The 15047-nt window shown below is 33.6% G+C and overlaps 2 protein-coding genes across 2 annotated transcripts; both read right to left on the bottom strand.

The window, feature by feature from the left end:
- Positions 1 to 339: 339 nt before the first annotated feature.
- On the bottom strand, positions 340 to 3044 carry LOC141698151 (aquaporin NIP1-1-like). The gene is made up of 5 exons (XM_074502779.1): positions 2913 to 3044; positions 2609 to 2830; positions 1699 to 1896; positions 1279 to 1340; positions 340 to 585 (listed from the first exon to the last, which is right to left on the bottom strand). The coding sequence occupies exons 1-5, from the start codon at positions 3042 to 3044 to the stop codon at positions 375 to 377; spliced, it is 825 nt and encodes a 274-aa protein (XP_074358880.1). The 3' UTR covers positions 340 to 374.
- Positions 3045 to 5268: 2224 nt separating this feature from the next.
- Positions 5269 to 5607, bottom strand: LOC141696507 (14 kDa proline-rich protein DC2.15-like). Its single transcript, XM_074500639.1, has one exon. The coding sequence runs from the start codon at positions 5605 to 5607 to the stop codon at positions 5269 to 5271; it is 339 nt and encodes a 112-aa protein (XP_074356740.1).
- Between the last annotated feature and the right edge of the window lie 9440 nt (positions 5608 to 15047).

Raw genomic sequence — 15047 nt, 5'->3', positions numbered from 1 at the left:
ATTTTGATACAAGTTTTGCGTTAAGTAGTAATACTCTATTATAAAACAGAGAAGGTACTTGTCAAAATCTTTAATTTTCAACGATTTATTTTATTTGTTAAATTCATAAAAAGGTTAATATAATATATTAAAACTCATGAATCAAATTTTTATCAAATTTCTTTTCACAAAAAATTAAAAAATATAAATACAAATTAACGTACGTATAAAAGTCAATAATGTGAAACGAGATTTATATTTTTTTACGCCATTTCGAGATTTCTTTCTCTTGCCAATTGCTAAGTAGACATTCCAATATTTTTATGTAATAATTATTACACGAATAATTCACTACCACATCATAAAACGAACATCTTGTAAGAGAAAAGCTAACATCACTTGCTGCCTGATTTTTTGAAGACAGAAGCTGTCTTCGCAATTTCACGGAGAGGCCTGTTAGTGAATCTGATGATATTGTAGGCCCAAGCCCCAGCTACAGCCCCCAATATTGGGCCCAATATGTATATCCAAATACTATCGTAACGGCTCGACACGAGTACTGGGCCTAAACTCCTTGCTGGATTCATTGATGCCCCAGTTATGGGCCTATTAAAAATATCAAAAAGGTTGTCATTCCTCAACTATTTTAATTATCTTAAAATATACCCCATTATTTTATAAAAGCCACGTGGTTCACCATAAATGATTTCCGTAATATCATATTGTGGTAAAAATAATTGTGTGGTGAACCTAAATCTCACTTGGGGGTTAAAAATGACCCTAAATGTCAGTTCAAAACGGTACATCATGTAACGTTTATGCAAAAGATCTAAAACAGTACTTCGTGTAACGTTTTAACATTTTGAATTTTTTTTATGCGCAAAACGGTAGATAAAGTACCGTTTTGGTACAAAACGTTATATGATGTACCGTTTTGAGCCAAAACGCTACTTCAACTAACGTTTTGCACATTATAAAAAAAATTAAAAAAAAAATAAAGTGCCAAAACGGCGTTTTACATTAAAAAAACAAAGCGTAAGACGAAATACCGTTATGAAATGACATTTTGGGCCATTATTTTCAAAAGTGACATTTTGGACCATTTAACACTCAGAAATGACATTTTGGTCCATTGTTAAAAAAAATTGTGGTACGTATAAATATAAGTCTCGTGCACAACGGAAGAAGACCGCTTTATGACATGTTTGGAAAAAATATGTTTTTCCGGTATCATTAGGTTCGTTGCGGAAGAGATCCCTGTACGAAAATGTTAAAACTGACATGTTCTTTAAAACTTACCCTGCAATCATCACATTTAGCAACACGGTAGCTCCAATAGCAAGCCCAGCAAGTTCCCCAACCTGCATTATACATTACAAAACAAAATAAAAGCATATAAGTATATGATTAAGAATTTAATAAAATGTCTTTGTCAAGACAATGTGATTAACAAGCCACTTAGCAATTAGCATGTCCTTGTCCAAGAATCAATTCATGGACTGCAATTTTACTCCGTTTATGCACAGAATAGAACATTTATAAATGTCGATAAAAAACGTTTAAATGAGTACTAAAACAGCATTCAGTGAACAAGCCAATGAATCTTTTAGAATATGGATCCGGTTGGGCCTTCCTCCAGCCCAACCGGATCTATATTCAAGGTGTCAGAGGAAGGTGCAATCGAATCTATATTCTAACAGAATCAAGAAAAGGGCTTACAGCTCGGCTATCAGTTGCAACACCAGAGATAACAAACATGAGATAAAATGTGATTATGAACTCCAACACCAAAGATTGCATGTTTGTGCCTGATGGAAGTGTTCCTGGAAACTTGTCTTCTGCTCCCTGAAATAACAATCGAAGCGTTCCGCTAGCCAATGTTCCCCCGAGAATCTGAGCTGCTATATAAGCTGGTACCTGATACAGAAAATTTTTCAAGGTTAATTTTTTCCTTAGTAAATGTTGGAAATAGTTCAGCCTAAATAGGCTACCCAATCTGAACTACTACTTTCTAAAACTTGTTATCCGAGTATTCTTGATATTATATTATATGCTCGGGTTATCGGTTTGGGGACTATTTTTTCTGGTTTTTCTGTAACCGCCTAGAGAGTATTATATAAATTCTAGGGCATAACCTAGACGTATACTGTAATCTGGTTTCTCAAGATCAATAAAATTTTTCTCTTCCGCCTATTTGTGTTTTTCTTTGCGTTTATCGTAAATTTTCTTGATTCCGTTATAACACCCTTTGATCTCTCCTTGGAATAATATTAAAGTCAGCCTTTTACGTTTATAGTTATTATCTGTTCATTTAATTAAACAAATTTAGCTCATAGTTTATCTCACTTATAAGTCACAAGAAATCCAAACAAGCAGTTGGTCAAATTTTGGAATATTAGACTTGCTTAGATTTGGTATGTTTACTCTAAAACAAGAACAAGGATGATAAGGTATTGTCCATTTGAAGCACAAAAGCATCTAAATAATAATATTCTTAATAGGATCTTACACATTCCAAGATAAACTAACCGCACCAAATCAAACCAAACATATCCGGTGTATCCCGCTCACCAAGATAAAACGATGCACGATCTATAAATTCACAACAAAATCTATGTAACAGACATACCTCTTTCCATGGAAATCTGTTGACAGAGGCAAATGCAAGGGTGACAGCAGGGTTAATATGAGCACCGGAAATATGTCCAATTGTGTACACCATCACTGTTACAGCCAGTCCCCATACTATAGCAACTCCGGGAAGTGTAACCACCCCTTTAGCCAAATTAACTGTCACCGCGCAATCCCCCACAAATATCAGAAAAAATGTTCCCAGAAACTCTGCAATTACCTGTAAACAAGACATAGTATCAGTCATTTTTATTAATAATGCATGCATGATCTGAAAACCAAAAAATTGCAGATTTTAGTACCTTCTGTATAAAAGGCAACGTTACGAAGCAGTTGTCATCCGGGTGATCATCGCTGAGTTTATGCATTTCTGCGTCGCTTATAGAGACAGCAACAACTCCATGGCTACTGCTACTGTGTGAAAAATCTGCCATGCCTTTGATAGATAGAGCAGAGGAGTTTCGAGCTTCAGAACTGAGAAATAAATCAGTTGAACATGTTCCTATTTATTGATATCTCGAAACTAATCAGTAGATGAGTGTGCATAAAAATTAAGAGAAAAAAACAATGAATAATGATGACAATAGTTAACCATTAAGCATCTTACTTTGTTTTTCTCGCAGGCTTCTATGGCATTGCCTTATAAATGACGTTTAGTTCTTTTGTACATTAGCTAAAATCTCACTTAAAATTCTCATCAATTACTCAATGAGTGTTGAAATTATGAAAGAGCATGTATACAATTGATTTTATTAGCAACTAATTTAGTTGCTTCATACTTCCTCGATTCTTCGTTTTGATTTAGATGTCCTTTTAGACACTGATTCGATCAAATTGATCAAATTTTGACCTTCAGAATTTATTACTGATCCGGCCACTAGACCATTATATCGTTATATAATTTAGCAGGGGCACCATATCGTTGAAAAGTGTGATTTCTGGATGTGAAATTAAGATCAAGAATAGCATTTATAGAGGCTCTTCCAACAACCCATTGTAAATGCAGAGAAGATAATATAGAAAATAGCATCATGTGTTGAAATAGTTTAGAACAAATTGGAACACTCTCTAGTACTCGAAAATAAATCTGAATTTCATTCATATTTTATCTTTTGAGTTCATCATATCCGCAATCACGCACATCCTTGTAACAGATAATATTAGAGTAGAAGGAATCACATCAGCTAAATGTGATTACTGATTTCATATGTTCTTGTGTTCTTGCGGATTCAAGAATTGCCTTGTGTATTAAAGGTGTTAAGGATGTTAAAGAGTATAAGATCATGTTCGGACATTTCTTTACCACCTTAAGGTTTTAGAGCGACTTGTTACTTAATCATTTATTTATTTTAAATATTTGTTATTGGTATTGGTTATATTTGTTGTTGTCAGTCGTGGGAGAAAAGTATCAAACGATTGAGGGGATTGTTAAAGAGTATAAGATCATGTTCGATCTTCCTCTACCACCATAAGGTTTTAGATGGACTTGTTACCTAACATATGATTTTTTTTGTAAGAGTTCTTTAACAATTATCGTTTGATTTTCTTATGCTGAGTTCATATGTGCAAGTCATCAGTAATTAGCTGGCTACAGGTTTCACTTGATGCAAACATTGTCATCAGAAGGGCCCCTGATTCGAACTTTCGTATGCACACGGCCTTTTGTAAAAAAACAAGAAGATGATGAAAAAGGTTACAATCGCTTAAAATTAGCCAAGCTAAGATCAGTAACACTTTGCAGTGTGCCAAAAAAGGTCTGTGAAAACAAACAGCCCCAGACAGGGGCTTTTAAACAAGAAGTAGTTTTCGAGTAGACGTCAGTTTGAGAACTTCGGCATTGTCTATTTCATATTATTTATAGTCAAGTATCTCTTTCCGGTTCCTACATATCAGGGCTCATTTCATACACCAGGATCAGTACTACCTCCGTCCCAAAATACAAGTTCCATTAACTTTTTAGGCGTATTTTAAGGTGAATAATAAGGATAGCTCCATATTATTTTCCAATTTTTTTTTTTCTGAATAAAAGTATACATATTAAATTTTAATTCAAGAAAAGAAATTTTAGAGAAAAGCATACAGAGCTATGACTTTTATAAATCTTACCGTACGCGTAAAAAGTCAAAGGAACTGGTATTTAGGACGAAAGAAATATATTTTTTTGAACATTTATGTTGTCATTTTTAGTCATTTTTTTATGGTACTCATGTTGGTTCTTATGCGGGCTTCTGTTTCGCCGTATATGGTCACAAGAAAGCATTTACACATATCATTACTGATATGCTCGATTTGGTAGAGGTTAATGAAGACATCTGAGTACATATCTTGGCTTATACCGAAAAAAGCAGAAGGTTCCAAACTTTTAATTCATTCACTATTTAATACTATCAAATGACAGATTTTATAATACAGGACTGATAAAGATTAGATTCTAGTAAGTTTCGTTATTTGCATTGGTTGTGTCCCGGGAATGGTTCTTTGAATATCGAGAGTTGAGGCCAAAAACTGAGCGGTGATTCAGAATACGCGACTAATGAAATTTCTTTTACATTATGTAGTGAGTAAACGCGACAGAATGTTCTGCAAATCAAAATTTTGTAAAAGAAACCTTAGAAGTAGCGGTACAAATAAATTAATCTAGCTAATGAAGGAAATAAGTTAAGTTTCACATCGAAATCCTGGGGGAAGTTGCTTTTGGCAGTGATTGATCAACATAACCAAGGAAACAGGAAGGCTAAGTTTAGCACCAAATGCATTGGCTTTGATTGCAGTGCAAAAACAAACTGCAACCTCGATATCGACTAGGCCTTCAATGAATTTGCAGCATGGCTTCCCTTGTGGAGCAACCATTCCGCCTACCTGCCTTACCGGGATGCCAAGCACATTAGCACAGACAACACTCAGTTTCAGTGCATTTTTCGGACAGGCTGCAGGTGCAGGTGGTGGTAGCAGCAATGGAATATTAGCTGCACTACTAACTTGTGTCATGAAGAACATTGATATGTTGAAAACTAAGAAAACTTGTGATAAGCAATTTGAATAGTACATTATATAAATGAAGTTGTAGCAAAAATATGCCTACTTGTTGTAGGGATGCTATGAAATTGGAATGTGCTCTGCTTTTTATAGATGGAAAAATTGCAAATAAAATAATTAAAAAATATCACACTTACATGATATATAGAAGTTGAAAAACTTAAGTGGTCTGCCATTGTAAGTGTTTTTTAAACTAGCAACTTATTCAAAATAGTTGGGCTCAATGCCTCATGTCTTCTGCTAGCTCTCTGCTCAGGTGCTCCCCTGCAAAACAACAAAATAAGACGAGAATGAGAAAAAAAAACATATAATATTTTTTAGCTAAACAAAAATCATCATATTTGTGATCTTCACACATTTTACTCTTCCCCGAAAAGAATAAATTTGCATTTTTAAATATCATATAACTGTTACATATCTTTTACGAATCTTAGTATCATATATGTACGCTCTATTTTTTAACTCTACTCCCTTCGTCTTTTCTCATTTACATAATCACAACCCGTAATTCGGACGTGATTCTGATGAGAACAATTTGTACGTGAGAACGGTGAGAACAATTGTTATGCACTCTTTTAGAAAGTGTCATCATTCTCACGCTAAAATGTGTTCTCATAGATCATGACCTCATTATAATTTTATTTTTTTATTAAAATCCCCTCTCTGTAGGTGGAGTTTCAGCTTCCCGCCATCGATGAATTTGATAAAATCATCGTTAATCTATTTTCTATAGTGCATCTCTGACAATATGCATAGAAGTACTTAGATTACGCAGGTATTCTTCGTTGACTGTCATGTGATATGTTGTATTCACATGCTTGATCAGTTGTTAGCCTCTGATAATTCTACATTAGTGTGCTAACTAGACAGGTTACGAAGATGCAAACAAAAAACATACAGCAGGAAACGCAGATGAGTGCAAAACATGATGAAAATCCAACAATCATGCCAATTATTGAACAATTGAATTATTCCACTAATAGAATTCTTTTTATATTGTGCCAAATCATGTGCATTCAGTTTCACTTCTATACTATTATATTAAAGCCGAATTTAAGATGATCTCAGTATGAATTTATAATGTACTCGATGACGACTTAGGAGAACCTGGGGGAAAATTTGCAATTGCAGCATACAAATTTATCTAAATGAGGACAACTGTATTTGCAGATATCGTCCATTCTGTGGATAATTCGTCTGACTTTAGGCCGTAAAAGAGTGCACCTAGATTGGGTAACTCAGAGTCTTAGACTTGTCTAGGGTTCCAGGACATTGTAAATGTTCATCAGGCATGCGAGACCACAGAGTCTGTACTGCAGTCTGCAGCAATCTGAATCAATGTTGTTAAACGAGTATGTAGAAGGTACTTCTTTTATAAAATTTATAGAGCCATCATGTTCTTGCGAGGAATATTAATGGTTTCCATAGAAGTATAGAATCACCAGTGCATTTGTACGAGTAACAGATATTAATGGTGATATGTAAAGCTCAAGGTTGGCTTTCAAACTGCTCTTATCATCTACCATTTTGTTGAAAATGTTATCGAGAACATTTTTGTTAGTGTACAACATCAGTGATGCGGCAAATATCAAGTGTTGTTTCTGAGTCAGGGAAGCTCAGAACACATAGAAACAGTGAAATCCAATTAGGATCATCAAGAAATGTTGCACCTGAATTAATTTGAACAAAGCATTCCTAATCGATCGCGTTGCTACGTGGTGGTAATGGTTCTTGCAAGATATACAATTTTAATTTGTTCAGTGTTGGAAAACTCACAAATCATATAAGCTGTGATATTTTTATACTGTTTTTTCATGAACATTTGATCATGCATTTATCACCTAGCAAACACTTTTATTTTGACTGTCTCTTCATAATCACACTCCACACAAACTAAAACTGTAAACCTATAAATGATAACTAATGCAAGTGAAGATAATGAGAGGTATCTACCAATACACTACTCATCCGAAAACATAGACATTAAACTAACTAGTTGCACACCGGAAGTCATGCGAAAGTTCTTTCTGGCAATAATTGAGCAACAAAACCAAAGAAAGTGGAATGCTGGTTCTAGGATCAGAGGTATTGAATGTTATTGCTCGGCAAAGACAAACTGCAACCTCGATATCTACTAGACCTTCAATGAATTTGCAGCATGGTGATCCTAGTGGATTAAGTGCTCTGCCTACAGGCAGAACGGGTATGCCAAGCACGTTGGCACATACAATCTTCATTGTCACTTTGTTTTTCGGGCATATTTCTGGTACTGAAGGCGGTGTCAGTAGCCCTGGAATTGGCGGTAGTGGATTTTGGATAGGCGGTGGTAACCCTGGAACAGGAGGTGACAAATTTGGGCTAGGTGGTGACAATCCGGGAATACTTGGTACTATATTTGGGCTAGGCGGTGACAACCCTGGAATAGTTGGTACCGTACTTGGGCTAGGCGGTGACAACCCTGGAATAGTTGGTACCGTATTTGGGTTAGGGGGTGACAATCCTGGCACAGGTGCTACCGTATTTGGGCTAGGTGGTGACAATCCTGGCACAGGTGCAACCGTATTTGGGTTTGGAGGCGGAAACAGAGGAAAAGGTGGTAGCTGTCCACTAACATGGATGCTGAAGAACAACATAATGTTGTAACATAGGAAAGCTAGTGTTAAACACTTTGAGTAGTACAACATTGTGTACACAGACCTAGAGTAGTACCAAAAATCTGTGTTAAGAAATTAAAGGAGAGCAATTGTTGATGACAATCAAAATGTATCAAGCTTTATATAAGGTAATAAATAGTTGCAATTATGTCCCTACCATAATCAATGTGTTTATTTCAAAGTTGTGTGCATAGAATATATTGTCACCTCTCTTTAAAAAATTGTTAGATGAGAATATATTATTTAAAGGTGAACTTATTCAATATAAATGGGCTCAAATTAGTATTATTTTATAAATTCTCACTTTTGCGTTAATTTCTGTTAAACGAGGAAAATCATTTATCAGATGCTTCCATTTCACTGATTAAAAGGGCTACTCAGTAGCTATGGAAATGGTCAAGTATAGTTTAGATTATATTTAGCATCGTAAACGAATCAAATCGAGTCAAGTTTTTTTTATCAAGTTTGAATTAATTGAGCCAAAATTTTTAAGTTTATTGAAAACGAATCAAATCGCTCTTTTTGTCTTATTGACTGAGTTTGAGTTGTTTTCTTTGAAATCATAAATAGTGGTCGGATATGTTCTACTGTGATGTTTCACAATATCATCTTTGATTCTTGAAATTTTCAACTGAACCAATAGGTATGTTTTTGAAATGAAAATTTTGGAAGATATAAAAACCTGCAATGTGATTAAGAAAATTACTGGATAAAATTACCTTAAAATCGAAATCTGAAATTAAACCCTAATTGATACCCTAATATGACAGCCCCAAATTGAATCTGATTGATTTTATATTGATTTTCATATGTTGGTATTGTTTATTGTAGTATTGTTAGATGGGTTTGGGCCTTATAAATTTAACAAGAAAAATGTCATTTTCAACCAGCGTTTTAGTAGAAAATGGTTATAATCTGATAGAAAAATGGGTCAATTCCTACCGATCTCTTGCAAGTCTCGTTTTTTTATTATCAATATCTGCCAAACTGAATGTATAAAACAAGCAATAAACAGTACTAACAAATATGCACTTGCATGGTATCACTCTAGCAAACTTGGGAATGAAGCTAACTAGCTTCACAGCGGAAGCCAGGAGAAGGATCTTTCTCGCAATAATTCAGCAACGTACCCAAGGAAAATGCAAGGTCGAATCTGATCTTATAGGCCTTGCATGTAAGCACTTGGCAAAAACAAACTGCAACTTCAATATCAAGTAGACCTTCAATTAATTTGCAGCATGGTGAACTTAGTGGATTAAGGAATTTGCTCACTGGCAGGACCGGCATGCCAATCACGTTTGCACATGCAATGCTGAGTGTCACTGAATTTCTCGGGCAAGTTCGTGGTGCACCAGGTGGCGGTACCAGCCCCGGATATACCGGAGGTAGTGGATTTTGGATTGGCGGTGGCAAACCTGGAATAGGTGGTAGCAGATTTGGGATAGGCGCTGGCAACCATGGAATAGGTGGTGGAAAATACGGGTTAGGGGGTAACCATGGAATAGGTGGTAGCAAAGACGGGTTAGGTGGTGTCAACCCCGATAATGGTGGTGGTAAACCCGAGATAGGTGGTAGTAAATTCGGAATAGGTGGTAGAAAATTAGGGATAGGCGATGGCAATCCTCCGATAGGTGGTAAGAAATTTGGAATGGGCGATGGAAAACCTATAATAGGTGGTAAGAAATTTGGGACAGGCGTTGGTTTTGCTGAAATAGGTGGTACCAAATTCGGGAGGTTGGGTGGTAACAATGAAATAGGTGGTATCAAATTTGGGACATGAGGCGGGAAATTTGAGCTTGGTGGTAACAATGAAATTGGTGGTATCAAATTTGGGACCTGAGGTGGGGATTTTGAAATAGGTGGTATCGAATTCGAGATTGGCGGTGGCGACAATGGAACGGGTGGTACCAAATTTGTGAAAGGAGGTATTAACCGTGGAATAGGTGGTAACAGCCCTGGTAGCTGAGCACTAATTTGTATGCTGAGGAAAAATAGAAAAGCTGGTACCAAAATCTTTATGTTGTACACCATTATGCTTATGCACACAAATGTATAGTAGCTAGCTAGTTACATATGTCTTGAATGTAGAAGAGTTAGTAACTATGATAATGAAATTTTGTTGTATTTGCTTCTAATAGAAGGAACAAATAGCTGAAACCCCTGTCCATATGTGGTGCTCTTATTTTGGTATGGCATATATATATATATACATGCAGATCTACGTGTCTGCATAGAAATGATCGTTAATTACACTACAGTAATTCTTCACTCACTCGTGTCGTGCTAAAGGATCTTACTTTTTAAGTATTTATTATTAGTTTTCGCTAAATGAAAAATAGAAAATTTTCATTATCCCCGTGGTCTAATGAGAGCAAGTACATGGCTATATGTTTAGTTTTATAGTTATATTATAGGACTAAAATTATAAAATTCAACTAGAATGCATAACTGATTGATAAATGCATAAATAAATATTTGATCTTATATTTAGAACCAGTAATAACTATAACTATAACCATCTTATCACGTCATCAAATGCAAAAATATTCACTTTAAATTAAAGTAAAAGAGTTGGACAAAATTAGTTAAATATGAAATTACGGTAAACTAAAATTAGAATCGGAGTGTAATATTATTTTAACATTTAAATTATTTTTCAATACCATGCATATTATAACAATTATTATAGTCATTTTCCTGTAACACTAGACTTGCTTTGAGGTGCAGAAGTTCTGGATTAGGCGTTTTTAGAAATTCTATTGATAGTTTCTTCTTTGGTAAAATTTTAAGCTGAGGTATATTAAAATAATGGCAGGACCAGATAAGTTAGACAAGACAACGAGGGTGTGTATTTGGTTGATGGACCCACTGTTAAATATATGAGCTCCCCCTTACTCGAAAGCCATTTATGGGTCGAAGACTGGGAATCGAATTTTAGTTTTCCCGTCAGCCTAAACTCTGTATACCATGTTGAGTAACCAGTTCATCCAAAACTTTAAGATGTTAGAGTAAGGGCTCAATAGAATCACATATTTAACATCAACCTTCAACTAAGGACAATAATTTTGCAATTATATATTTAAACCCTATCTGGAAATTATTAAAATAGGCAAGTCTTGTCTCTGAACCCGGTCTATTTTTCACCCATTTCACCTGGAAAATTAGGTTCGACGTGAGAAAAAACAAATTTTGTAAAATTTGGTAATCACTACTAATAGATAAGAATTTAGGATTAATCGGTAAAAGAGAGATTAATAGGAAAGGTTAATAGGATGGTATTGGTTGTGTGTTAATATTTTAATTAATTATTGTATAGTATAACTATTTGATTAGATATCTATAGATTATGATATATTTAACATATAATACATTTTATAACTTTTTAATAATAACTAAATTTTTTATTTTATATCTAATTATTTATTCATAATGTAAGGATCAAGAACAATTTATACCTATTAATCGAATTTGAAAATCGAATTGATTACGTACCTTGTAGAGGATTAATTTGAAATTAATCGATAAAATCGGGAATTTTTTAATTAGAACCATGGAAAAAACTATCAAACTGACGAATACAACAAATTAGCATATCTTTAAATTTAATGCTTCTAACATTTTCAACGAATTAAATTAGTTCAAAATTTTGTTTTATCTAAACATTTACGTAGCATTTATGTCAAGGGAGATGATTCTCAATTACCAAATAATTGAAAAAAAAATTGAGTTGTGACTTGTGAGTCACTCAGAATTATACTTTTGTTAGTAAGTGATTGATGATATTTTTACCCTTATGTATTTTAAAAAATTTAAAATAAATTTTGTATAACCTAGCTAACATTCTCCTTAATTCCCCATAATTAGAAATTCACATTTAATTCAATTTTGTTCACATTTAAAAATTAACCTTTAACTCAATCAAATGAAATATGTCAATATATACAGTTACAATTAATATACTGAATTGTTTTTCATAAAAACTAACATAATTGACATTTAATTAAAGTATTAATAGAAAATAAATAATAACTTTAAAACAAAAATTAAAAAAATGAATAAGATGAGGGAAATGGCAAGAATATAATTTTCTTGATTTCTCTATATATGTTGATAAGTTCGAATCTTCTAAATAAAAAGGAGGGACCTTACTAGAGCAGTCAGACTGTCCCCCATAAAAATATGTCGTAGCACACTAATTTGATTCTTGTCTTCTGGGTCATGTGATATGTTGTAAGCATGCTCGAACACTTCTCATGACTCCATGATGGTGTGGTGTGCTAACAAGTAAGATTACGAAGATACAAAAATAACACAACCCTAAAATCACACATTTGTGCCAACTTGGTGAAAAGCAAATAGTACACATGCATGCTATTTTACTATTTTTTTTATCGTAAAAAACTCGCAATTTACTATTTTTTATTATAAAAAATTCACACCCGCTATTTCGGATGCTCACTGAAGAAATCGACGAGCTCATGCAAAAAATCTCTGTATTTAAATGACATGCTCGGGCTCAGAAGATATAATCACAAATTCTACTGTAGTGAGATTCGAACATGTGACCAACAGAATAGTATCTCCTCTTTAACTAACGGAGTCTTTAGGATCTTACTATTTATCTCTGTTATATAAATCGGTCGATTTTTCAAAAATCGCCGATAAATCGCTAAAAATCAGTCAAAAATATTTGTTCGATTTGATCGATTTCCGAAAAATCGCCGATTAATCATCCGATTTTTTAAAAATCATCCGATAAATCGTAAATCGGTACCTCAACCGAATAGTTCCAATTTCCGAAATCTGTAACACTGATATTTATTCGTTTGATATTGAGTTAGATGATCAATTTTAATTTTTATTACAGAAAGAAAACTCTTTTCCTTCTTTTATGTTGTATCTCTCTACAGAATGTATCCTGACAAAAAAATTATTTATTTATAGATGTGGTTCCTTAATTAATTATGTATTGTGCAAACAGGTGTCGATTACTTTCATTTTTTTTATAGTTTGTCCATACAAATGGCTGTCGATTATTTGCTACTTCCCAAGATAGTGGGTAGTACATCAAACCAAGTTATATGAAAAAATGCTTACAATATTGTCAGTTCTTTTATTGCGTAAGATTTTGCTAGGCGAACCAAAATTGATATATTAAACATCTTACGGTTTCACTATTTAAAATTATATATTGGTTGGTTTAGATTACCTAAAATTTTATTTACCCCACCATGGTCTAAATCTTTTAAACATGTCACATCTTTAAAATGAACAAAGCGTTTGCCGTACTTCATTTTATGATTGATACTTTGGTGGTTACAACTAATCTATACTATACTATAAAAGGCGGAATCTAGTATAATTTGTAGTTTGGTTAACTTCTCATTTTGGTTATTTCTTTCTATCACGACCGTTGGATCTTCTTCATCAAATATTCAGAGTCGTTAGATCTAAATACTAAAAAAATACACTCCACAAGTTCTCAGGTTCGAATCCCGTTAACAACAAATATTTATATTATTATTTATAAAAATACATATAAGTTCTCAGGTTCGAATCATGTTAACAACAAATATTTATATTATTTATAAAGATATATATAAATTTTTAAATTCGAATCTCACTCACTAACAACAAACATCTACATTATTATTTTTGAATAAGATCTCATCAATTATATGCTGTTTGTACTATTTGAACCTAACTTGAAATTATAATTATATAATCATTATTTAATATTTAATTATTTATATAAAATTTTAATAAAATTATATGAAATAAAATTAAAAATATATAAATATTAACCAAGACCCGTGCATTGCACGGGCTGTAAGCTAGTTAATTATAAAAAGCAATAAAGCATTATAAATTCTGTTACTAAAATCAATGCAAGGAAATTTTTAATAAATATAACCGATATATGTGTTGACTTTATAAATTAAAGAGTGTCAAGTCATTGATATAGAAATAGAGAGTTACATCATGAAGAAAACTAAAGAATTACATTTTTGGATTGTACTTAGAGGGGCTCCATCAGTCCTCTACAAAATTAATAATAAAACCTAGTACAAATTATGTTTAGCAAAAAAACCAGTAATACCCTTACGTACTTATTTATTGCTACATATCCTTTAGTAATCCCCTCAAGCTATGGAGCGAGAACTTCTAGCTTGAAGATAACGACAAATGTCGCAATATCTATGCAAAAGTAATGGTAACCGAATAAAGAAGATGTCGATGCTCAGATAAAATAAAGGTAGAAGAATATAAAATGCAAAGTCCAGGTAGAAATGATACGAGAATTGAGATGAAGAAAAAATATGATCTGAAAAAAAATTGGAAGAAATATATTTGTGGAAGAAGAATTTAGAGATGAGAATAGAATTAGAGTTACTTGACTCGATGCAAGCTAAACCGTTTGTTTCCTAGGCAAAGAAAAAGTATAGCAACCAGTCTCGATGCAAGCTTCAGTGTCAGATATTATAGAAGAAGAAAATAATAGCAACTTGGCAATCCAAGATAAGCGCCATTAGAGGAATCCTGGATGGCGTGCCATTAGAGAACTGTTTCAACCTCACTTGAGTCATGGCTTTACTTGTCATTAGAGGACTCATGGCTTTACTTTCCATTAGAGGACTATTGCTCACAGAGCTCAACATAAGAGGATACTCAGTCACTTCTATGTAGTAACCTCTCAGCTTTAACAACCCATGGAAGGGTATAATTTTCGGGCACAAGTTCGAGTAA

Source organism: Apium graveolens, chromosome 11, assembly GCF_009905375.1.
Source record: "Apium graveolens cultivar Ventura chromosome 11, ASM990537v1, whole genome shotgun sequence".
Classification (NCBI taxonomy): domain Eukaryota; kingdom Viridiplantae; phylum Streptophyta; class Magnoliopsida; order Apiales; family Apiaceae; genus Apium; species Apium graveolens.
This window is presented reverse-complemented; position numbering and strand designations above follow the sequence as displayed.

What these genes read in the sequence shown, in the direction of transcription:
- LOC141698151 (XM_074502779.1), bottom strand. Translation starts at nt 3,044, where the DNA reads ATGGCAGATTTTTCACACAGTAGCAGTAGCCATGGAGTTGTTGCTGTC. An exon ending in CGTTGCCTTTTATACAGAAG is followed by an intron (nt 2,831 to 2,912) that starts GTACTAAAATCT and finishes TCTTGTTTACAG; the next exon opens with GTAATTGCAGAGTTTCTGGG. An exon ending in TTGCAACTGATAGCCGAGCT is followed by an intron (nt 1,341 to 1,698) that starts GTAAGCCCTTTT and finishes TGTATAATGCAG; the next exon opens with GTTGGGGAACTTGCTGGGCT.
- LOC141696507 (XM_074500639.1), bottom strand. Translation starts at nt 5,607, where the DNA reads ATGTTCTTCATGACACAAGTTAGTAGTGCAGCTAATATTCCATTGCTG.